Source organism: Magnolia sinica, chromosome 4, assembly GCF_029962835.1.
Source record: "Magnolia sinica isolate HGM2019 chromosome 4, MsV1, whole genome shotgun sequence".
Lineage (NCBI taxonomy): Eukaryota > Viridiplantae > Streptophyta > Magnoliopsida > Magnoliales > Magnoliaceae > Magnolia > Magnolia sinica.
In genome coordinates, this window is record NC_080576.1 from 32,970,436 (window position 1) to 32,996,588 (window position 26,153).

The 26,153-nt window shown below is 38.2% G+C and overlaps 1 protein-coding gene across 12 annotated transcripts in view; it reads left to right on the plus strand.

Annotated features, from left to right (window-relative positions):
• LOC131242984 (ADP-ribosylation factor GTPase-activating protein AGD4-like) overlaps positions 1–19,389 on the plus strand; it is a 74,010-nt gene extending 54,621 nt beyond the window's left edge. For 9 of the 12 annotated variants that reach the window (XM_058242010.1, XM_058242016.1, XM_058242014.1 and 6 more), the window contains 8 exons: positions 5,590–5,808; positions 6,455–6,541; positions 6,657–6,938; positions 9,183–9,304; positions 10,764–10,854; positions 11,026–11,483; positions 16,364–16,518; positions 18,957–19,389. In XM_058242010.1, the coding sequence (XP_058097993.1) occupies positions 5,590–5,808; positions 6,455–6,541; positions 6,657–6,938; positions 9,183–9,304; positions 10,764–10,854; positions 11,026–11,483; positions 16,364–16,478 (1,374 nt within the window). In that variant the 3' untranslated portion in view covers positions 16,479–16,518; positions 18,957–19,389. The remainder of the gene's footprint in view (positions 1–5,589; positions 5,809–6,454; positions 6,542–6,656; positions 6,939–9,182; positions 9,305–10,763; positions 10,855–11,025; positions 11,484–16,363; positions 16,519–18,956) is intronic. The other 3 variants (XM_058242012.1, XM_058242011.1, XM_058242013.1) reach the window with 3 other exon arrangements.
• The last annotated feature ends 6,764 nt before the right edge of the window (positions 19,390–26,153 follow it).

Consider the following 26,153-nt stretch of genomic DNA (forward strand, 5'->3'; position numbering starts at 1 on the left):
ATTTGGAATCCTCTTAATATTTTGGATTTTTTTCGACATTTTTTTGGATTTTTTTTTCCCCTTAAAAACAATTAATTGTTATGCCACATCTTGGTTCATGTACTCGGCATCATGTTTCCAACTTTGTTTTGTTCAGTGGTTTATCTTCTTCATTTCAACAACTTTCTCTGTATCTGTCGTTTGTGTCTATTCATCGTTCTTTTTAGGAAGCTTTGAGTTATGATGTATGGAAACAAGCTATGAAAGAAGAGATGCACTTTATTAGAACCAAACTTGCTCATTAGCTAAATTAGCTGCTGGAAAGTGTACAGTTGGGTAATGTTAAAAATAAGAAGAAAGAAAGCATGGAATTGGTTGTAGATGGGTGTATATGGTAAAATGCAATCCCGATGGCTCAGTGGATTATTGAGAAGCCCGGTTAATTGTCAAAGGGTACTCTTAGACTTTTTGTGTATTCAGAGACCTTCTCACTTGTGGCAACGCTTCACTTGGTTCTTGTGGTTGTTTCCATTGCTGCAAATTTGGATTGGCCATTGTATTAGCTTGATGTAAAGAATGATTTTTTTTCATGGAGATATGATTGAAGAAGTTTCCATGGTGTAAGCACCTGGGTTTGTTACTAATGGGGAGTCAAATAAGGTATGATGTCTCAAGAAATCAACTTATCAAGAAATCAATTTATGGGTTGAAACAGTCTCCACGAGCTTGGTTCAACAAGTTCAATAAAGTGATATTCAAATTTGGGGATGAAACATAGCCAAACTGACCACTTTGTTTTTGTAAGGCGAAGTGAGATATGAACTATTGTATTGGTTGTATATGTAGATGACATCATCGTGACTGTACATGTATCGACAAGTTGAACATTTCTATACGAAGGAGTAGGGTTGTCTTTAGTATTTTGTGGGCATTAAGGTGGTCATGTCTGTGATGGGCATCAACTTGTTAATAACCAAAATTTGTGATGGATTTTACTAGATAAGATAGGTTTTCTAAGAGTTGCACTTGCCGAAACTCCCATCGGTACAAATCAAAAATTAAGTGTGAATCTGGGTGAGTTAATTGATGATCCAGGGAGATATCATTGACTTGTCGAAAATTTGATTCATCTAACAATTATGTGACTTGATATTACATATCCTATCAGCGTGGTCAATCAATTTATGCAGGCTCTCTAGGTCCCTCACATGAAGGCCATGCTTCGTATCCTCAGGTATTTAAAGGGAGCCCCTGGTCATGGTATCCTCTTCAAGCAAAATAGCCATCTTCGAGTGGAAGGATATTCTGATGCAGATTGGGTAGGTTTTCTATTTGATAGGTGATTTATATCTGTTCCAACTTTTGTAGGTGGTAACCTTATTACTTGGAAGAGTAAGAAGAAAAGTGTTGTAGCTTGTTTAAGCGTTAAGGCATAATATATTGTAATGACCCATGTAACATGTGAACTTGTGTGGCTAAATACATTAGGTTTATAATTGAGGTTCCCATGAGGTTGTATTGTGATAATCAAGTAACCCCTCATATTGCCAACAACCTTGTCTATCATAAGAGGACCAAGCATATCGAGGTCACTGTCACTTCATCTAGGAGAAAGTTGCTAGCAAGGGAATTTACATGCTGTACGCCAAGTCCCAAGATCAACTGGCAGATGTGTTTACAAAAGCTCTTAGTCATACTCAACTAGATCGTTTTTTCTTTCTTTCTTTCTTTCTTTTTTTTTTTTTTTTTTGTTTTTGTTTTTGTCAAGCTGACAATTCATGATATATATGCTTTAGCTTGACGGGTAGTGTTGTCGGATATAGGTTGTTCTATGGCCCATTTACAACCCGTCTATATTTAATGGGTGTTCTTTCTTTTGTTATTAGTGGCATTATGATGCAGACATTAGTGGTGCACCCTTTAGAGTGTATTAGAAGAGGAGGCGTCGCCGACAGAGTACCAGAGCGGAGGAGTTGATGTGGATGAACGTTGGGTCCATTGGACCCATTTTCTGACGTGCTACGAGTGCAAGAGCGGCATAACCGCACTCTGACCATAAATCCATGGGTCGGATTTCACACATGGGTGTTTTAGTTTTAGGCATTTTTGTTCTGTTCCTTATTTCAGGGGCTTTATTTTACTTTCTTTACTTTTCGTCTTTTTTGTTAATTTTCTTATTTTCAAGCGCCTTAGTGCACTTTTACTTTTTCCATAGCTTATATACACGTTGTGAGAAACCTTATTTTGATTATTATTGAATGAATAGAAATTCGTCTATTTTCTTCTTCTTTATTCAAGATATTAGGGTTTTAGGATTGACCCTTGGGTGTTAAGGATTCCACCCCGATTTCAGGTTTCCTTCTTTTTAGATCTTCGAGGTGCAGGAAAAGGTAAGAATCATCTTCCTTCTTTTCTTTTAACGACAAAAGGACTTGTACCTTCTTCATCTCGAATCCTTCATTCTTCACCCCTTTCGTTCCTCTCTAGATATTCCCTTTCTAGTTTGAACGTAAAAGAGGGATAGTTAGTTAGTAGGATCAGATCCAAACTTGACTGTGGACCGACTTATGCTAGATCTGGGATATCCTCATATCCCTAGGTCGTCCATTTTTACTGTTTACGCGATTTTATGCTAAGGAGCATGATCCTGACGGAATGACCTCATCTTTAATCTGATTATACATTCATCTAGGATTAGGTCATCACATGTCCCTGCATCACATTATTGTAATTATTGAAAACTATGTTAATAGACTTGAGAGAGGTGAACCTTAATCCCTCGTTTTCTCATCCTCCTTCCATTCTTTCTCCCCCTTTTTTCTCATTTCTCTCTCTCTCTCTTATGGACTACGCCACAAATATTGTTGCATGTTTTGAAGATAGTGTTTATATTTCGAAGGGCTGCCACTAATATCTCTCAATATTGAAAATATCTTGTGATATCAATGATATTATTGATAATATTAATTGATAGAGTGTATTTTTGATGTTACACCATATATTTGTAACACCGACTTGTGATATAGATAATATTGGTTGATATTATTGATAATATCGATGATACCATGAACAACCTTTATGATTGGGTCGATATCTTTGTTTAAAGCTTGCTTCATCAAGATTTGTATAGTGTCTTGATGCACTCGGTCCTCGTGTTTTAGATAGTTTATGCTACATAGCATGTAGCTTTGCTTTGTAGGCAAGCTTAGCCTTCACGCGATGTAACTCATGAAATTAGCTCAAGTCACGTGCAATGTTTTAAATAGCTTTGCTTTATAGGGTGTAGTTTACGCTACATAGCATAGCTTAACTTTAACGCCACGTAGCTTATGTGACATTTAGCCTACTTATATGCTAATTTTGTATATGCTACATGTTACATAGCCTATGATACATGCTATTTAGCTTACGCTATGAGTTATTTTTCACTAAAATATTAAAATCAATTAATGTTTTCAATGATTTGTTACATTTTTATTTTTTAATAAAAGTTAATCTTTTCAATGATTTTAGTAAAAATAATATTAGTATTAAATCAGTTAGGTTGTTGTTTCTTTACCTTTATAATTAATCTTTGCCTATTTTTCCTATTGTTTTAGGATGTATTTGGTTACACCAAATGTCATTTAATTTCATTATTATCAGACTAATTTGGTGCAAAATATCGTAAAATTTGATGATATTTGTTGCAACCAAGCATGATCTAAATGGAGAACTTAGAAGTAGCGCATAGCTTACACTACATGCCATGTAGCTTACACCTTACACTTTGGAGGCGTGAACGCTATGCTACACGCTATTTGATATTTAAAACACTGGTCACGTGTAGCCTATGCTACATGCTAATTAGCATAACTTTCATGCTACATAGCCTATGTTACGTGCTATATAGCTTACACTCACTAAACATTAAAATTAATTAATGTTTGCGTTGATTTGTTGCATTTTTCTATTTTCAATAAAAATTAGTTAATATTTTCAATGATTTTAGTATGATATAAGCAATAGTATTAAGTTAGTGCAATGTTTTTATACTTAATCTTTGTCCTTTTTTTTGTTATTATTTTAAGATATGTTTGTTTGCACGAGAAGTCTAATTAGGTGCAAGCAAGCGTATCCTTTATTACAAAACTAGAAGTAGCATGTAACTTACGCTACACGCTCTGTAGCTAACACCTCATATTTTAAGAGGGGTGAATGCTTCACCATTTAAAACACTGCTGGTCCGTGTGAGTGGTGCCTCTGGTTCGATGATCAAACTGTTGACTATGGATGGGGTTGCCCCCAAAAAATCTTCTAGATTGGAAGATCTGAGCCATCCAAACTGTGGTCTTTTTAATGGCCTTATATTTCTTTAACTGTCTACTTGAATGCCACTGATCAAAGGGTTAGGATCTTCCAGTCTAGGAGATTTGTGGTGCATCTTCTATCTTCAATGTGTCTGGTTGTTACATGGACTGTATCATCAAACTACACAGACTGCATGCATCAAGACACTATACCTGTCATCTAATGCATCATGGTTATAACTCTGGACTGGAGTACATAAAAAGTGCTGGTTTTATGCATTAAGTTCACATTTTTGGTGCTGAATATCTTCCTAAATATTTGGAATATCATTTAGTTATCTAGAACATAATGAAAATCAGGTCATACATATAGATTAGTTACTTGTTAGCATAGTTGTCAAAATCCTACAATTTACTATTTATGGTCTATGATCAGAGTCGAATCTTATGCAAAATGATTTGAATCCCACCTTGAATCCCTTTTTACACAAATCCTATGATTCTATGATTCAAATCACAATTTACAATTCAAATTATATTTGTTCTCTTCTATTTCATCTATGTTTTTAAATTGGTGGGGGCTTTAAGAATCGTTAAGAGAAGATAAATTATTTTATTTTATTCTTTATAAGAGATTAAATGATATATATTCTCTTCAACATTAAATCACGGAGCTTTTTTTATTTTTTTATTTTATTTTAGATACACACACACACACACACACGTTATAACCAGTCTAAAAACCAAATTGATATATGACTTATCTGGGAATAGTTTTTTTGGTTGATTACGATCATGCTGACCTATACGTATTGAGTAACAGTGATTAGAAATCAAAATACCTTTCTTTTTTGGTCTACAAAATTAAATGCCGTTTTCCCACGGATTCTACATTCAAGAAAGGTAAAAAGAACATTATTATTAAAGGATCCTTGTACATTTTTTAAGGAAATTTCTTTAAAGACAAAATAAGAAGAAGAAGAAGAAGAAGAAAGGAAAGATAAGAGTCCTTTAACACTATCATGATATGGTATTACTGCATATTGATGGAAAAACGATGATTGATGAGTTTTTAATTTTTTTTTCTGATTTTATATTGTTCAGATTTTTTATAATTTTTTTAAAAAGGAAAATCATAAAAAAATATTATGATTTACGATATGATTTCTGATTGGACATGATTCAACCCCTTTTACAATTTGTGATACGATAACGATTTTTGACAAACACTGTGTGTTAGATAGTTAGATTAAGTGTTTCATTATCAGGAAGAAAATCTGTTGTTGAACTTATTTTAAGAAGCTTATATTTCTTTACGTAGGGACCTCAATCACAGCAATCAGCTGGTCTGCCAGAGCATGGTGGCGGTGTGTTTGGTAGATTCAGATTGTCACACCATGGATCATCGTCTCTAAGTGAAGATGCCCTTGGATGCCGTACTGTTGATCTCCGCACTTCAACAATAAAGATTGATGCAGAGCAGACAGATCTCCGGTTTTGCTTCAGAATAATTTCTCCACAGAAAACATACACATTGCAGGTAGAGACATGATTGTTTAACTATTAAAGTCACTTTCTTTTCCAATTCTGTAATCAATTTTTGTTGAGAAATGCTATTTATGATGTGTACTCTAGTTCTACGGAGTGCCATATCCACCATGAATGTGTCAAGAAATGCTATTTATGATGCATACTCCATAGTTCTATGGAGTGCCATATCCACCATGAATGTGTTAAACATGTATTGGCATTGAGACAGTTGATCTAGTGGGCCACTATATGGATAGGAGATGGGCAGAGAATTGCAATGATTGGACAGATCACAAATCCAACCATCTGATTATTTTGAATGTTGCCTGTTGAATGTGGTCCATTGCTTATTTTATGAGTTAACAATTCATTTTAAGGCTGCTGGTTGGGGTGGCTGCCACAGTGCAACTGCCTTGCTTTTTGGGATGTCCCATCCATGTGGCAGCCCACCAATCAACAGTCCTGATCCCCACACAAGTGCAACATGTGCAATAGAGATGTTTTGGTGAGTGCTTCATGGAGCTCCATGAGCACGTGTATGATTGTAGCATTCCTCTTTATGATTTGGTATTGTATTTATGCTCTTTAGAGGAAAAAATTGAATAATGATGAACGGATTTCGACATCACAAACTTTCCACTCCAATTGTTTTGTAGGCTGAAAATGGAGCTGATAGAATGGATTGGGTTGATAAAATCACAGGAGTCATTGCATCTCTTCTAAATTCTCCTTTCCCAGAAAAGGTTGGCTTCTCAAAGGCTTTTATGCCTTCTCTTTTCTTTATGTTCACAACTGCGAATGTACTACATACAAACATGCAAGTTCTTACTAACAGAAGCTTCGGTGAATCAATGGCAGCTTGGTTCTGGGAAGATGTATATGGATAGCAACACCTCTACAGATGCTGGTGGTCCTAATTCTCATGCATTGGATGGTAACACATGCAATGCGAACTCAGAGGATGGCGTGAAAGTTAAAGGACATGATTGTGTTACTGGAGTCCTCAAGAAAATCCCCGGAAACAATATATGTGCAGAGTGTGGTGCTCCTGAACCTGATTGGGCGTCACTAAATCTTGGAATTCTGATATGCATAGAATGCTCTGGTGTTCACAGGAATCTTGGTGTTCACATTTCGAAGGTGTAATATCTTTTAGACTGTGTTTGGATGCACAGCTGTATTCAATTGTGAACATTCAGTTTAATCAATAGGAAATGACAATAGTTAAAGGAGGTGTCCTAGTATCCATCATTATGAGGAAGTAGCTGCCATGTTTCAAGTCTAACTTTAAAGTAATGCAATTCAATTTAGAGTTAAGATCCTCGAATGAATTCTCAAGGAGTAAAATTAAAATTTGATTATTCCACTTTACAAGGCTAATGATTGCAAGAGATTTTGATGGTGCATCCGAACACACCCTTATTATGATAATATGCCTGTTTTCTTTTCAATCCTTTTTTCCATTTATTTTTGGCCTGTGTGTTGACAATTGCAAACAGTTCATAATTAGACTTAGTGTCTGTCCTTTCTATCTTATAAACATTCTGATGAAGAGTTCAAGAAAAAGGAAACTAGTGTTTAAAACTTTTTACAAAATGTCCTAGAATTATTAGTTGTCAGAAAAACGCGTGCATTACACATTTTTGCAAACATTATGTACAACGCTGTAGCTGAAATTCCAACGGAAGGAGCTGAGGGTGCTAAATATATTTTCTAGTCTGATAGAAGTATTGCCCTCTGGTTGTATTTCAAAATTGTACTTCGTAAGGTATCATATCATCTAGAAGCTGTTCCTGCATCAGTATCTAATTTCTGTCAGAATATAAATTTTAGGTTCTAAAATTTGACAGTTGGATTTAACTGCTTCCATTGTTTGGTTCCAGGCATTCATTTTTAGAGAATTAGAAACTCTGAGGGTTCTGTGTTCGATAAGGATTGGGTGCCTTTGGAAGGATGTTGGTGAATACTTTCTGTTTGAACTCCCTTATTTTCTGCAATTTCTTTCACCATTCCTGGAAACATGTAGCTTGACTTTTTTGGTTAGGGTGTATAAAGATCCATGTATCCGTCATCATCATAATCATCATCATCTAAGCCTTATGCCAAGTAGCCAACTAATTGGGGTCGGCTAAACAAATCCTGTTCCCCGTTTCACCTTATCAAGGACTATATACTCAATTAAACCATTGGTCCTCAAATCTTTTCTTACTACACCCTTGTCCTATTGACCTTTCCCCTTTCTCCATTAGAGCCTTCAACTTGAACAAAATCACTCCTAACCAGTGTAGTTCTTGGTCTCCATTACACATTGCAAAACCATCTTAGTCTATTATTAAGTTCCCTCAAATGCATTTATTTCTAATTCTATCCTTCATTGTCTTGGCACTCATCCATCTCAACATTCTTGTTTCAGCTGCACTCATCCTATGAGCATGACTCTGATCTCAAATCCAATTATTTGCTAGCGATAATAACCAACAAGTGACAGGAGTTGAGCTTTATACTTGAACTTGGACATATCTATTGCTTGCCCCCAGTAGCAAGAAACACCCAGCAACCAAGAAGATAGAGTTTTAGACTTAAAACAAGTTCGTATGTTGTGGATTATAAAATTGTCTGTTAGAATAGTAAATGATTGGTGCTTTTAGGCATAGCTTTTCAAATGGGTATACAAATGCAATGTTTTCTGGAATTAAACCCTGTGGCTTTGTTTTTCATGCTCATACAACGTTTTAGCTATAGGAACTTCATCAAATCCATACATTGTTAACTTTGTTAAATGGAAATTTGTTGCTTAGAGATACTGATTTACATTCAAGGACATTCAAACAATTCTTCTTGTTGCTTTGTGGAATTTCATTAGGCTTGTAATGGGCCGGGCATTGGCTTGTCTTTGGTTCAGATTTTGAACTATTCAGTCTGGACCTTTTTAAAATTTTAATTCTGCTTGGCCTTGGCCTGGCCCATTGACAGCCCTAAATTGCATCTATAAAGTTGAAGGCCCTAAATTTCATCTATAAAGTTCTAACTATCAGAACTTCCATCATATCAATAAATAGTTAAAAATGTTAAATGGAAATTTGTTGCTTACCTTCAGTAGTTTTACATTCGATAACATTCCCACAGTTCTCCTTTTCACTCTGTGCATTTCACCTCACAAGAAACTATGTTTGGAAAGATGTATTTTGTGTATTTGATTGATTTTTAACTTTGGACCTTACATTTTATGCATTGAAACTATGCTGGTCATTAGTTAGTTTGGCTAATGAGTTTGTTGTATGAGATGGTGTTATAGTATGTGTTTGTTGACCATTGGAATTCTGGAAGCATGCTTTTATCTTATAGCTTCTAGTGTTGCCTAATACTTGTTATCATCAAATGCAGGTGAGATCTCTAACATTAGATGTCAAGGTTTGGGAGCCCACCATCTTAGATTTATTTGGTGCACTGGGTAATTCTTATTGTAACACTGTGTGGGAGGAACTCCTCCAAGTTCAAGATGAAAGGTAAACTTTCATGAGTTGAATGTAAGTTCAGAAAAATATTTTTTAGATCTAGATATTTTCATTAGGGGAGGTTATCCTTGGGGTACCGTTCTTACAATGCAATGGTTAGGAAAGAGGTTTTCCAGTTATATGTTTTATGCTTATTAAATATGATTTCTCATCCAACTTCGAATGAAACTTCATGAAATGAAGTGTAAATTGTCTGAGCATACTTAAATAACTGGTTAAATGTCATAAAGTCCAACTTATTTGTGTTTGGTCAACCTTGTTGACGGAAGAAAAACTACACAATATCTAGAAGCTCATATGATACTCAATCCACAAGAACAGACTCAATACTATAAAAATCAAGAAGGACCCAACTTAATCAACCACTGGATAATGACTTGGGCAATTAAATCACTCATGGTAGTCATAAACTCAGGAGAGGGAGAAGTGGAAGAGAGAAAAACAATTTTAAGTATCATTATAAAATTATTATAGCACAATATCTTCACGGCATCATAGTTCTATAGGATTATCTAAGGTACATTTGAATGGTTTAAAATATCATCATCTATGGCCGGCTTTGTCTGAGTTATACAGGTCATGGTCTGAAACAAAAACGAATCACCAAACCTATAGAGACTGAAACAGGGCCAACCCCAACCAGAATGGGGCTGATAAGACTAGTCAGGGCTATTCATACTGGTTTCAGTCCCTAGCAAATCACCCTGAAACCACTAATAAATCCATGATTATATTGCATGGATTCTTATGAACGACTGAATTACCCTTGTTGGGTCCTGACATCCATCTGGATTTGGGTTTTACATTTATGATATATATATATATATATATATATATATTAAAAAGTTTTATCTAAATTGGACATTAGTTTATTTTAGATTGTTTCGAGAATCATGATTGACCCATCTCTTTAGAAAGCTGTTATTGGGAAAATAGAACATTACTGTAAATAAATTGATTATAGATCTCATCATAGAAGATCATTTTAGTTACATTATTATGTAAAGTGTTTCACTTTTTATAATTTGATTAAATATACTCCAAATCCACATATCCTACTTTTGGTGTATGTGAACTACTCTGTCGGGCTAGGAACTTGTATATGTATCTGTGCAACATAGACTTGAGGACATGTAATCATTTTCTAAAATATGTACCTGTGCAACATAAACTTAGGACATGTAATCATTTTCTGAAATATGGTCCATGGTCAGTCTACCGCTTTTCTCTCAGGTCGGCTCAGCATTTTTTATATATTCAGCATAGCAAAGACAAGCCTAGCAGTGTGAAGGCTCTTTCTTGATTGGTTTAATGTCTGAACATGATTGGGTTTTAGATCCATTATATCTAGGGTAGGAAAGTTTTAAAATCAACTTTTAATTCTTGTAATCATGATATTGTATATTATTGGCATGTTGTGATTCCATCTGAATGTAATAATTTCATGCAGAAAGGACGAATCAAGTATGATTTCCTTGTCTGTCACAAAACCTGACCCCAAAGATGTTATTTCGAGAAAGGAGAAATACATCCAATCAAAGGTACTTTTTTCAATACACCTCTCATTGCTATCTAAATCCTAATTCATTGCTTCCATTGATGACATGCTCAACCATCTGTAGTGTATTTATCCCAGGTTGCAGTAATTCCTACACAAACAATTTTACTTGAAGCTGTTAGTGCATTTTTTATAATATGATTGCATTTTGCAGTATGTTGAGAAAATTTTTGTCAACAAAGAAATGGCTGAGCCGGGTTTCCCTTCCCACGCCACCCGCATATGGGAAGCAGTCAGGACAAATAACATACGAGCAGCATATCGCCTCATTGTGGCATCAGATGTGAATCCCAATACCAGCTATGATGAAGCAAATGCCAGCAAGTTGCACCACCTAGTGGAGATGTCAGAAATGCAGAATAATTTTCACAAGGAGAGGAAGCAGCATGATCCAGTGCTTTGTCCGAGAATTAAGGATTCTGGTGAGCCAGCAAATTGTCTGCAAAGTTGTTCCCTGTTGCATTTGGCATGTCATGTCAGTGACCTTGTGATGCTGGAGCTGCTGCTACAGTTTGGTGCTGACATAAATGCATGCGACTTCCATGGAAGGACTCCTCTTCATCATTGCATTTCTAAGAGAAATAATACATGTGCAAAGTATTTACTCAGAAGGTAAGAAATTTATTTGGATCAAATGCTTCATACATGAAGACAAAATGATCATCTTATATATAAATTATGAGATTACCTTGATTTTCAAGTGAAGATTGGTGTATGGTTGCTTATTGCATAAATACTACAAGACCTCGTACAAGACCTCGTATCCAGGCTTGTGTCTCAAAGTTGGGATGTAAAGGATGCAACATGGGTTTTTGACAATGTTACCTGTTGGCGTGCACTAGGTGTCAAAAGTATCCTAATGTGTCTAGCACAACAAACTTCAAATATATAGGCACAGGAACTCTAAACAAATAAACCATTTTTAAATTAAAAAAATGATAAATAAAAATAAAAGAAAATGAAAACATTAAAATTAAAAAAAAAAAAAAACAAAGGAAATAAAAAAGAACACTTCCCATAGTTCCAATAAAGACCATTACTAGGAGTCTAAACTAATAAATAATTGATTAACAAAACATTGAAAATGATGCAATAATCAACTAAAGAAATAGTGATTTAATAGTATTTTGTATGAACATCACTCGCATTCTTAAAAAATTAATACAGAACCCTAGGGCTGTCAAAAGGCTGGTTTGGATAAGGTCCTATAGTACCTGTACTTGGGCTAACTGGGTTTTGGTCTTGCCAGGTCTAGTTCTTGAAGTCCCAGGCCTAGCTCTGATCGGGTTTGAATATCCATAGGGTACGCATCAGGTCTTTAGATCTAAGTTTCGAGTTGGGTTTAGGACAAATAAGAGTATGTACATGGTGGAGTCCACTTCATGGATGCATTAGATTCGCACACACAAGTGCCACTTTGACACATGCATGGTCAGGTTCTTTTACATGTGTGGCTCTTAGGAAACCTTATTTTGTTTGCTAGAACAATTAATAGAGAAGGTGGAGGGGTGGATAAATTTATTCCAACTCTCGATCTTGCCACTTGAATGCCAAAAAATAAAAAAATAAAAAAAAATAAAAAAAAATAAAAAAAATCAAACCAGACAGATCTTTGATTTGAAAGTGAGTTTGAAGATATAACTTTAACTTTTCAACACCCTCCAAGTTATGGCCAGTCACAATAATATCATTCACATACATAACAAGAATTATATGGCTAGAGGTGGAGTGCTTTGAGAAAACTAAGTGAGATACTTTATTCCTTTTTATCTAAACAATACAACCACACTATTGAACTTCTCAAACCATGCCTATGGTGATTACTTCAACCCATAAATAGATTTGGTTAGCTTACATACTTTAGACAACTCCCCCTAATCAACATACCTAGAAGGTAGCTCCATGTAGACTTCTTGTAGTTCTCTATGCAGAAATGCGTTCTTCACATCTAGCTTAAAGAAAGGCCAATCATGATTTGTAGCTAGTGATATAACAACTTGAATTGAATTAAGCTTCACCATTGGTGAAAACGTATCCAGATAATCTATTCCATAAATCTAAGTATATTTCTTAGTGATCAAGCTGGCTTTGTAATGATCTATTGACCCATTAGGCATGAACTTAACTGTGTATACCCACCTACATTTTATTAGAGTCTTACCTGAAGGAAGATTAGTCAGCTTCCAACTATCATAGGAGTACATGGCTTCCATCTCTTCATCCATGGCTCTTTTTCAACTTTCATTCAACCATGCTTCTTGGATTGACTTAGAAATGGATATAGCAGACAAGGTAAGGGCAAACTTTCGAGAATTTGTGGACAAATGGGAAAGGTGACACAAAATAGAAAATAAAATGAGTAACGTAAGAGCGTTTACCTTTCCCGAGTGCAATAGGAAGATGTGGACTGAAGTGGAATAGTCTGTAATGCCTAGTCTTCTTCTTCTTCTTCTTCTTCTTCTTCTTCGCAGGGACTTCTTCTTCATCTTCTTCTTCTTCGCAGGGACTTCTTCTTCGTCTTCTTCAACAATCATAAGAGCAGGGAATAGTACTGATAAATCCTATTTTGTTGGGGTGTATAAGCAGAAGAGGTGTATTATTTGGCCTAAATTATAAAAAAAATTGAATATACAAGTCTTCTGACCTATGCTTTTTAGATATAACCATGTTTTCTTAGAGTAATCATCAATAAAGAGAACAAAATACCTAAAATTTAACAAACTAGGGACTCGAGGTGGTTGGCACACATCACTATGGGCTAATTTGAACATCCCTTCTTGAGTTAGTTCTAGATTTTTTTTTTTTTTTAAAAGGAACTCTATGATGTTTTACTCAGCTCACATGCATTGCACTCCCGCTTTGACACCTTGGGAAATGATGGGATGAGAGTGTAGATTTTAGAGAGACAAATATCTCAAATGACCAAGCCATTAAATTGCCAAATCCATAGGAAGCATTGCCGCGCTTACTAGTTCTCTCTCTAAGTAGCATAAACTATTCTTATTTTGCTTGTCTTGAGTTCATGAAACGCATAATAAGACGGAAAAAAGGACACAGAACAATTCAAAGACTGTGTTAGTTTGCTTATAGATAAAAGGCTAAATGGAAACTTGGGTGCATATAGAATTGACAAAACGGAGATTGATGCATTAATGAGGCAAAAGTTTTATCTCGACCTAACCCAAATATATGAGCAAAGCAAGTATAACCAAATACTTAGGGAGCGATAGAAAAAATTGGTTGATTAGAAAACAACAAAGAAAATGGTGTTTTACCATAAAAAATCGATGAAGGCATCCTATCGATCAAATGACACAAAGTAGAACTTTGTCACCACAAAACATCTATAAACATTCATTTCTAGCAACAAGGCTCAAGTAACTCTCATTGGATTTTTTGCGCTCAACCATCGCATTTTGTTGGGTGTATACACAAGATGTGTAATGAATAATACTCTAATATTGTAGATATGTTTGAAAATCCTAAGAAATGAATTTTAGGGCATTATTTGACCTAAACATATACAATTTCACACCAAATTGATTCTTCATTTCATCATAAAAAATCTGAATACATGAAAGATTTTCGACTATGCTTGATTAGATATAACCATGTTTTCTTAAAGTAATCATCAATAAAGAGAACACAATACCTAAAACTTAACAAACTAGGGACTCGAGGTGGTCGGCACATATCACTATGGGCTAATTTAAGTGGAACATCCCTTCTTGAGTTAGTGCTAGATGGAAAAGGAATTCTATGATGTTTTACTCAGCTCGCATGCTTCGCACTCAAAACTTTGACACCCAGGGAAGTGACGGGATAAGAGTGTCGATTCTGAAGAGACAACTGTCCCAAATGACGACATCATTAAATCGCCAAATCTGCAGGAAGCACAGTCACACCTACTAGTTTTCTCTCCAAGTAGCACAAACTATTACTCTTGCGACTTTCTCCAATTGTCCTACTCGTCTTGAGTTCATGAAACGTGTAATAAGAAGGAAAAAAGGATATGGAATAACTTAAAGTCTGTGTTAATTAGCTTATAGATCAAAGGCTAAATGGAAACTTGGGTGTATATAGAATTGATGACATGGAGACTGATGCATTGGGCTGGTTAGTACAAAGTCCAATAACATTAGATGATGTACCATTAGTTAAAGTAACCAACGTATTTGATGAAAACACAATTAGAGAAAGAAAAGAGACTGTAGTTACCAAAAATATGGTCGGATACCCCAAATTTAATGATCCAAGAGGAAGAAGATGACAAGAGACATGCCTTGATTGAGCTAAGGTGGTTGTAAAGCCACTTGAAGATAGAAAACACGCAAATCCCTCCTGTGATAGTGAAACACTGATCTGATCACCAACAAGATTAGATAAGCAAGAGTAATGGGTCTACCATTGGAAGAAGCATCCCCTACTATAAGGGTTGATTAATCTTCGGGGATTTTCCATGAAGATCCTAGCAAAAGTCTACAGTATAATTTGTTAGGCCACAATGAGTATATGTACGGTTTCCTTGACTGCTACAACCACTTCTACCTCCCCTTGAAAATCTATCACCTCTTTTACCATGGACAGCATCATCTCCAACATGTCCACCACAGCCTCCACGTAAACTGGAATAGCGGATGAAGATGTCAATGCAGTTTTATCAGTTGCATTAATATTAGAACTTTCAAAGTCATTTGCCAAAGAGATTCTCTGAAGCCTTGCATAAACCTTTGCCACCGAAGGAATGGAATATCCTCCGAAAAAAATCTAATCATTTGAAAATTGTTGCTCTTTTGACAATCCGGACAAAAGTTTAACTACTTTCATATCTTTCTGCCCCTTCTTTTTAAGGGTGACATCTAATGCATGGGATTATATATGGAAAGATCTTCCCACATTCCCGTCGGTTCTGCGAAGTACTCACCAAGGGGCTTATTCCTCTTCTGAAAAGAGAAAATCTCATTGTATAATTGATACACCCGACAAATATTTTGTTATGAGGAGTACACTTCCTTATAGTATTTCAGACATCTTTTGTCGTGTTTAGTGCACCAAATTAGAACTCACCTCAAACTCCATGCCATTCGACAATCAAGATCAGATCTGGGCATTCTCACGCATCCATTTTCTTTATCTAGGATCAGATTCTTCCGGTTTAGGAACCGTGAGGCACTGATCTTTTTTGTGGGCTAGGAGGAATACTTTCGACAGACTTGGCCTATAGAAGATAATTCTTTCCATTCAACTTCACAGAACTTTCTGATGCATTGAAGGAGGATCCTTGCATTTGCCCCAGAGATGAGGAACCGATAACTGTTGGGTAACACAACCATTCCACAACAAACATATTTTCAAATGGCAATTTGATTGCTAATTCATTTCAGCTGGAATTGATAGTGATACTTCTTTCTACCCAAGATGATTGCTATTCTTTCTATCATGTTGTACTGTGTAGCCTTTCTTGACACATTGATAACTTGTTCGTTACTCAGAGGTGCACGTCCATCAATTAGAGATGGTGGGGGGCTAACTGCATTGGAAAGAACAATGGAAATGGGAGCCATAACTGATGAGGAGCTGTTCATCTTGCTTGCTGGAAATGAATGAAAATGTCACTTGCTCCGCCTGAATTAGCATCTTGTAACTTGTAAGTCATTTTTTCTCTTTTTGGCTTTCAGTATTTAACACAGTTGATTGGAGACCTGTTTCCCCTATAACAAATACCAACATCTTTTTGATTCCAGTTTCGCACTCCTGATGACAACTATTGACGCTTGTTGTAAATGACATGTTCCACACATTTGTTTATCTCATCATTTCCTGTATTCGTTTCTGTTGGTAACTATATTTTAGTACTACCTGCAAGTGTTGAATTTTTATTGCTGAACTGTGATATTCGTCTAGTTAATAACATGGAACAGTTCTTTTTCTTGCTTTTTCTTTTTCCTTTTTTGGAAAGGCCAATGTAGAACAGTTATCAATTAGTTAACAAATAATATTACTGGTTCCAGCTGTTTAGGGCCAAGGAGTAAAAGCTATCTGTGTTGCTTGGGTGCTTTTTACCCCCTTGAGTTAATTACCATCTTCATCAGGAAAATGCATAATTGGAAAGGGGCAAAGTAAGAGTCAGCAATTCATTTAGCCCCACGAATTATGTCATGTTAGATCGCATTAATAATAAATCCTAACCAGTAGTAATGCTGTGTGTGACACCCTAGAGGTCCGTCCTTAACAAAAAGGTGGCTCTAAATAGAGATATCACAAATCCGTAAACCGTCGGAGAGTGCTCTTGCCTTGATGTCATTTCAGTCGGTACCTACAGACCCTAGTTGGGAATCAAATGATTTGTTTGTTTGTTTGGTTTTTTTTTTTTTTTTTGAAAGCAACCAGGCATCAAATGATTGGGTCCCAAAACAGTAAGGGCTTACTTTGTCTTGACATTAGACTGCTCTTGGCTTTTAGCATTTACTTGTTCAGATGCTGCACATATGGCATACTAAATGCCAACCATACTGGGCAAGAATTCAACCACCATGACATGGGCTATTTGTAACCGTTTGGAGCTTTGAGTGTTGTATTTGGTGTAGGACTATTTGTAACTGAAACCTTTTGGAGCATTTAGTGTCATATTTGGTGTAGGGCTGCAACTTGGTTTCGACCCAACCCGAACTTGGATCCAACCAAACCTGGACACAACCCAAGTTCAAGTCGGGCTATCAAGGTCCTCAGGTTGGGTTCAGGTTGGAAAAACACAAACATAATTTGAAATCAGGTTGGGTTCAGGTTGAGCAAATTTGGGTTGGGTTAGGTCCGATTGGGAATAATCACTTGTATTGGGTTGGGTCGGGTTGGGTCAAGTATAGAGGAATTCGTTTTGGGCACCTTGGGTTGGAATTCAGGTCAGGTCAGGTTGTGGTTTGGGCCATCTTGTAGTAGGGTTGGGCGGCTCGGGTTGACCCTCAAACCCAACCCACCCAAGTTGCACCCCTAATTTGGTGTTCTATCTCGTTTGAGTTTACATGAGCAGGCGCCCTAATATCATAATAAGGAGAAGTCATTTTTGCTCTTACTATTAAGTAAAAAAAAGAGCATCTACAATTGATACTTGTGATGGGTCATTTTATCATTGAGCTATACTGTATCTTCTTATGTAAAAAGAGGAATGTCTTCTCAGTTTCAGTTAGGGGGAAAAAAAAAAAAAAACCATGGAGGCTTTCCATGCTTTACTGCAGTACATAAGTGTGCATCGATCTTATATGGCCACTTCATGATCAAGACTTGCCTGGTTTTTAAACATGACATGTACAAAGTATTAGCAGCTTAGACATCTCACATGTGCATTCAGATGCGATTTCCTGCAATGTTGTTACTACGAGACCGTGTAAGCAAAAGCTGTGCGAGGCCCACCATGTATGTTATATCCATTCCGTAATCTGTTGCGCCAGCTCACGATATGATGTGAACTCAAAGATCAGGCAGATTCAATACTCAAAGTGGGGCCACACCACAAGAAATAGTGGGACATGAATTCTCATTATTGAATCCTTCTTGAGGCACACATAGGTTTTGGATCAGGCTGATATTTGGGTTTTCCCTTTGTCCTGGTGAGTAATTGCCTTATGAACAGGTTGGATGACATATAAACACCATGGTGCCCTCAGGAAGGTTTCAATGGTGGCTGTTTCCATCCTCACTGTTTCATATGGTATGGCCGTCTTGGATCTGCCTCGTTTGCGTTATCATTTTGTAACATGAGTGGAGCTGTTGAAACTGATAGATGGACTTGATATCACACGGACATTGTGGTAGGCCCCATAGAGCTTTTGGTTACAGGCCTATTTACCAAGTCATCTTTGTTACTCTTTTATGTTCCACAAACAACTAAAATAGTCCATAAACATGCTTAACACTTCAATTTTGAGGGTGGAGCATTGTGCCCATGTCATACTTTTCTGCACGTGCATGGCTGGATGGATTGTTTACACATGTATGCTAAGCTATTTAAACAAAATAATAGCTACTCCATCACATGACATGATCAATGGTTTTCACATTTGAACTTAATATTCATCTTCGTCTTGACAGACAATCCTTGACTTTGGAATTGTCCAGTCCTGATCCAAGCAAGCTGCGATAGGAGTATTTGAGCTACAGGTGTTTTGACTCAACATGGTCTCAGCAAATGGAGTTTGTCGCTTGTGACCCGTGACCCATCTAAAGCTGGTGACATCTCCATCTTTTGACAAGAAAAGAGCTTTCATAATCTTAAAAAGCATGATTGGTTTGGGTGGAACAATGCCACAAATGTTAAACTTCCAGCATCCGTGAAGGCTAGTAATCACAACCTTTGGAGCATGCAAGTGCTGAGCACTCGGGCTGGTGTACTACAATCATGGTTTGTATTACATGGTGAATCCTCAATGAGAAAATATTTATCATGTAATGACCCAAAATCAGGCTTTCCTGTGCCTGTGAATTTTGCCAGATGTGTGCATGTGTTTTTTTTTTATTTAATAAATTTAATTTTAATTTAATGGGAAGCCTGGCTCCTATCGAAGAGCTCAATGTTGAAATGCAGTGTGTCTAGCAATGACCGACAGGCTCAAACTGCTTCAGGTGTGAATTTTCTTGATTGAAACCAGAGATATACTAAAAAGATCTCTCTTGAACTTGGCCCACCGATAACATATTTGTGCTTGAAAGCAAATTTGCAAGTATCATTTGAATGCATCTTGTAAGAGTACTGATAGTGATTGAAAGTTTATGATGATGACGTGTTTGGTCTCCTCTATCTGAAGAAATGGAGAAAATTTTGGAGTTGGAAACTTGGAAAAGGTGAAAGTGTTTACACCCTATCTTTCAGTGCATGCACCTCTTATTTCCATGTGGCCCGCTAGAATAATACAGAAACAGTAGTATGCTAGCACTGGAAGTGGTAAAGAAAGAAGTGTTTACACTGTTTCCATATCAAATGAAGTGTCTAAATGTTAACCCATTAAAAAATTATTTTTTATTTTTATGTTTAATGGTAGGGTCTCTGCGCTACTGAATGCACGTTGCAATACTCAAATCTTGGGTCGTACCCTGGGAGAAGGGGGTATGCTTGGGGGTGGAACTCAGGCAGGTTGGGTTGGGTTGAGTTTCAACCCGGGCCAACCTTACCTTAAGAGGACCCAACCTGCAACCTGACCCGATCCAAATTCTAACAGGACTGGACCTAACCCAACACGACCCAAATACATATGATTATTCCCAACCTAGCTTTACCGAACTGAATTTGTCCGACTTGAACCCAGCACGTATTCAGATTGATCCTGTTTACACCCGACCGATCACGGCCAAATCAAATGGTCCACAGAACGACTGATCACGGCCAAATCAATGGTCCAGAAAATGCCACATCTGCTATAAAATATCTATAAACATTTATTTTTCACTGTTCGGCCAATGCAATTTTCTGACATGCCCAGTTGGACACGGTGTGCTATATTCACGTTTATCAATAAATCAATACGATTGGTAGATTGAAATCAGAGGTTAGTAATTCTCCATAGCAGGTTAGTAATTCTCCCAAGGCTATGGAAGAGCCATTTGATGAGGGACAATGGACAGACCCGTTGACGTGGATGCATGATCCTCTTCCCAATAGAGTGCTACGTTGGATGATGTGGCACATCAAATCCTTGCATGTACATCAAATCCTCGATATGCAAGGAGATTTGTGACAACTCGTAGAAAACAACGGGGCCCATGTAAAGAGCCTCACTAGGATGATCGCAGGTTTATTCGAGAAGCTTATGACAACGGCAAATCATGTGTCAGGGAGGATTAGAGGCAGAACGGCTGTTTGAACCTCCAGTCACAAGGGTTAGTTGGTTTGACACGCAAGGCTTCCCTCTACCATCTCTAGTGTTGTCTAGGAAAAAAGGTCCAAACAGCCATCCTAGTGGCCAACAAGAATATGGAAACCCCCCAAAAGATCCATGTGCTAGGGGGCAACTTCATACAAGCACTAATATGCTTGGAGGTCAACCACCCGTGCCATTAGTGCCGCACAATTATTATGCTAGAGCCAAGCACCCTAAGGAGCAATCTCTTATGATGCCGACAATTCATCAAGACTACATGAGGGCTAAGATACCGGAGGGTACCTCTAACCCCGATGTAAAGAATCCAACGGTGCGTAGGCAACCACACTTACCAACAACGTCATATACTTGTGTTGGAGTAGAGCATCTCAAGGAGGGGGAATCGTTGGTTTTGCTAACGGTTGGAGCATAAAAAAAAAAAATGATGAAATGATGTGAAGAGATCAAATAAAAAGAAGAAGATGAAAAATGGAATAAGTGTTGCGCGTGTCCGCGCAACATTGGTAAGATGGAAAGTTGTTGTGCGCCGCATAGAGGAGGTGTTGTGCAAGGTGGGCCCCATGGCATAAAATTCATGATCTCACATGTGATAAGGCTTGTAAATACCCAACTACCCCCCTCATTCGGACACAAGGGAGATCAGAGCTCCTGAGAGTAAGACCTCTGAGTACCCTTGACAAGTACTTGGAGAAGGAAGAAGTAACAGGCAGTGGGCCAGGCCCATTGTGCTGGACTGCGCAACAAAGTCTTGTTGCGCCGGCCTGTGCAACAAGACTTTGTTGCGCGAGAATGATGAATGTTGTGTATATGCTGCCGAATTTTCTGAACTCCTACAAGTTTCCTTGGAATCCAAAATTCTTACACAAGAAGCTGCTATTCTAAATGAGTTGAAGAAGGGAATGAAATTTGTTCAGATCTGCACAACACTCATCTATTGAGATGAATGCATTGCAAGCCGGAATGCTATCAGAATCAATATTTGAACTTATTAAATTCGTATATTCTATAATTTTGTATACTTTATTTTGGAATCAAGGGATAAATGAGGATGTAAATGGATTCAAAATCAATAAATATTCTATGATGATTGTTCTTTTATTCTTTCTTTGTTATTATTGAGTAAGATATTTTTCCAAATCAAACACATTCGTTTCTTGTCGAAACACTGTCAATGCCACAAAACTATGCAAGGGCCAATCTACCCGGGGGCAACCTATGATGCCTAAGTCTCCACCAACGATTACTCACGTGACTCAATTTTTGCCGCTTGCAACACAACCATGGCAATTAGGTTGTAAAATTTTAATCAATTTGATATAAAAGGTAACTCACCAATCTCATGACTAGATGGTTATGGAACATTATGCATGACTCAAGGGTTACTAAACATTTGACGGACATGAATGTTGTTATGGCTAATTCAGAAAAATCAAAAGAATCGAAGACAACAAATAGTAAATCAACATCCAAAAAATGGCTTATAGAGAAACGACCAAAAAAATTGACAAATTGAATCCAAGACACTTGGGGTGCAAGGACAAAAACTAAACCCTCGTGAAGAAAATCTGCTAAAAGATATGCCGGCAAGACGTGTTATTTGCACAATGTTTCCAAATAGTTTATGTAATTGACAATCTTAATGCTCCAAATAGGCTATGCCATAAACTGCCACTACTACCTTGCTGGTATACAACCCTCATGCGCTCATATATATCCACTCGGTCCAGACGTTGGGGCATCTCCTAGCCACGGAGGTTTAGGAATTTTCACCCAGGGACATCTATGAAACCTATATGTTAGAACCAAATATTTTCGGTATACCATCTGGCCATCCACGATATGCCTGTGGAGGCTGCAACTCTGATATCACTAGGGCGTACAGTAATCACAACACATAATGCAAGATGCATGAGTTATACAATCTAATCATGCATTAATCCTGCGCATACCATGCGCTCATGTGAGACAATCTCCGCCTATCAGGGAGTCTCATAACAACCTATCCAATGACATATGCAATAGTCAACCACATCTCATATCAAACATGCAGATGATGTGTATAGGCATGTATCATAATGCTATGCTGTCACATACTCATAATCGGTATTGACAACTACCACCGATAATCGGCATCGATAATCGACCTCGATAATCGGCCTCAACAATCAGAATCAACCTCGATAATCGGAATCGGCCTTGACAATCGGAATTAGCCTCGACAATCGACTTCGACAATTGAAATCGGCCTCGATAATCAGAATCAACCTAGATAATTGGAATCGGCCTCAACAATCGAAATCGGCATCAACAATTGGCCTCGACAATCGGAATCGGCCTCTACAATCGAAATCGGCCTAACAAAGGGCTCAAGGGAAGGTCACAATGTGGACATTTAACTATCATCGCTTATCAATGTGGACATTTAACCAACATCGCTCCCAAGCAATGGCTCACATAAAAATCATTACATACATTATAGTGAAATCACACATTACATCGGTCCACACATTCATCGCATTAGGCCTCACTCGAGGCCACACATACACCACATCAGGCCTCGCCATACGGGCCACAAATACATCACAATGAGCCTTATCAGATGGGCCACAAATACATTACAACGGGCCGCATGACATGAGTCTATACACATCACAATGGGCCGCATGACATGAGCCTAATACACATCATAATGGGCTGCATGACATGGATCTATACACATCACAATGGGCCGCTCAGTGGGCCACACAAATATCATATTAGGCCACATATATGGGCCAGAAATACATCATAATGGGTCTTATCAAATGAGCTGAAAATATATCACAATGGGCCACATCCCACGGCCTAATACACACCACAATGGGCCTCATCACATGGGCCGTAATTGCATCAAGATGGCCTTAACGGATGAAACACAAATACATCAAGATGGGCCTCACGGATGTGCTGCACCAATAGGCCTCAAGTGAGAGCTTGGGTTACACCAAAAATCATTTCAATAGTTGCAGGTGTAACATGCGTATCACTGTACACTATCATTCTATGGGGCACATGGCTCACTAATGATGATCAGCACTGCCAAACATTGTCTATGTAAATCAGCACTGTCTAAACATTGTCCATGTAAATCAGCACTATCCAAACATTGGACATGTAAATCAGCACTGTCCAAACATTGGATAGCATCGTCCAACACAATATGGATGGTGTGGATGAAATAAATACATCATGGTGGTGTCCACGTGGTGGCCCACTAGAGATTTGAATCTGCCTCATTTTAGTCTCAAACCTTAAAACGAGCTTGCCAAATGGATGGACGGTTTGGATGGAACACATCCATCATGGGAGGTGGGTCCCACCCGTCCAGATTGCTGGATGGAGTGGATAAGACCCATACATCACAGTGGGCTCCACGTGCTGCACCGTCCAGTGATGGACGGTATGGATACAAAATCCATACATCAAGGCGGGCCCCACCCCCACACGTGCGGGTGGGCCATGCCCTCTTAAATAGATGGACAACATGAATAATACACATGCGCCATGGTGGGGATCCACCGTCCCAACCAGGGATGGTGTGGATGAAATCATACATCACGGTGGTCCTCACAGCACCATCTAGATGGCGGTGCAGATAAATACATACATCATGGTGGCCCACCATCCAGGCCTGCTGGACGGTGCAGACCAAAACATACATCATGTGGGCCATGTCCAAAGCGTCTAGATGACCTGTATATCACACACATCATGCTAGGGTCCACGTCCAGCACCGTCTAGATGGTAGACGGCTAGGATAAAATACATATATCACATGGGCCCCACGGGCTGGGGAGCTATGGATACAACACATACGCCGGTGGGCTCCACCATTTCTGATGGATGGCTGGGATGAAAATACATGCATCAGGTGGGTCTAGCACTGTCCCAGGGCTGCTGGATGGTGTGGATTCATCACACATGTCTGGTAGGTCCTATGATAGGATGACGTGGATCAAATGGGCCACACCCGTCACAAGAGAGAGAGAAAAAAAAGAGAGAGATCGGTAAAGGGGAGGGGACCCGCCACTATGGGCCTTCCCTGTACAATGCATACATCAAGGTGGGTCCCACCATAAGTGGGCCCTTAAATCACAAAATCACAACATTAAATCACCCACCTTTGATCTTCTCAGACTTCTTCTCATCTTTAGCTCTAAAGGAACAAGGCTTAAGGGTTGAGATAAAGCTTGGATGGTGGAGATGGGAGATAGGAAGTGGGCCACACAAAGCTCTCTCATTGAGCTTAGATGGTTGCTTGGGAAGAAAAATGAGAGAGAGAGATGAGAGAGAGAGGTGATGTAAGGAGAGAGAGGGATGGTGAGTGATGGATGGGTGTACTTGACTAAGTATGGGTTATAAGAGAGAGAGAGTTGACTTTGGGGTTGCTCTTGTACTTGACATGATGGGATGTGATGTGATTGATTGATGGGACATATTCTCTTAGGATTAGCAAATGTGCAGTGTTTTCCTTAAACTGAATGTGGGCCCACATCTTCTGGCCTAAGTATTGCCTTGGCGCGTAGACGCGACATCGGAACCGCAGCGACAGCGCGGTCGTAAGGGTACAAGTTTTGAGTCGAGCTGACTCTGATATATGAGACATGACTCAGGATCGTGTGCAAATGTCGATAACAGATCGCGGGTCACCGGAATTCGACCGGGAGGACCGTGAAAGCCTAAGGAATGGTACGAGCTAAGATACGGGTCTTATAGGTAGGGTATGTGGATTCTGACTACGCAGGCAGTGTGAATTCCAGAAAATTTACTTCATAATACTCATTTGTACTACTGCATTGAGCAATTACTTGGACGTTAAAGCTTTAGTCCGTGGCAACTCTTTCCACCACCGAAGCAGAATATATAGCAGTGACGGAAGCATTTAAGCATGATAAATCAGTTGAGACTTCAACAAGAGGCCGTGTCGGTTAACTATGGTAGTGAGAGCGCTATCAATTTGGCTAAAAATTTTATTTATCACTCATATACTAAACACATTGATGCTCGTCACCACTTTATCCGACAGGTGCTTGAGGAAGGAGGCGTAACACTAGAGAAGATTCACACCAGTGTGAATCCAGCAGACATGCTCACCAAGGTTGTTCCTCCGGAGAAGTTTAAGTTTTGTGCAACTTTTCTGAGCTTGGCGATGGCATAAAAGAAGGACGGAGTGTGCACAAGAAGCGTTGATTGAAGCAATGATGTGATGCAAAGATAAGAGAAGAGGTCAAGAAGCTACATAGTTAAAGATTGAGGACATGGTAGAGATTGTTGTTAAATTAGATGTCTTAAATCTGGTCCTAGATGCTTGACTAGTCGAGGGGCTCGCTCGATTAGTTGAAGATCCTTCGACCAATCGAAGACAGTTCGACTC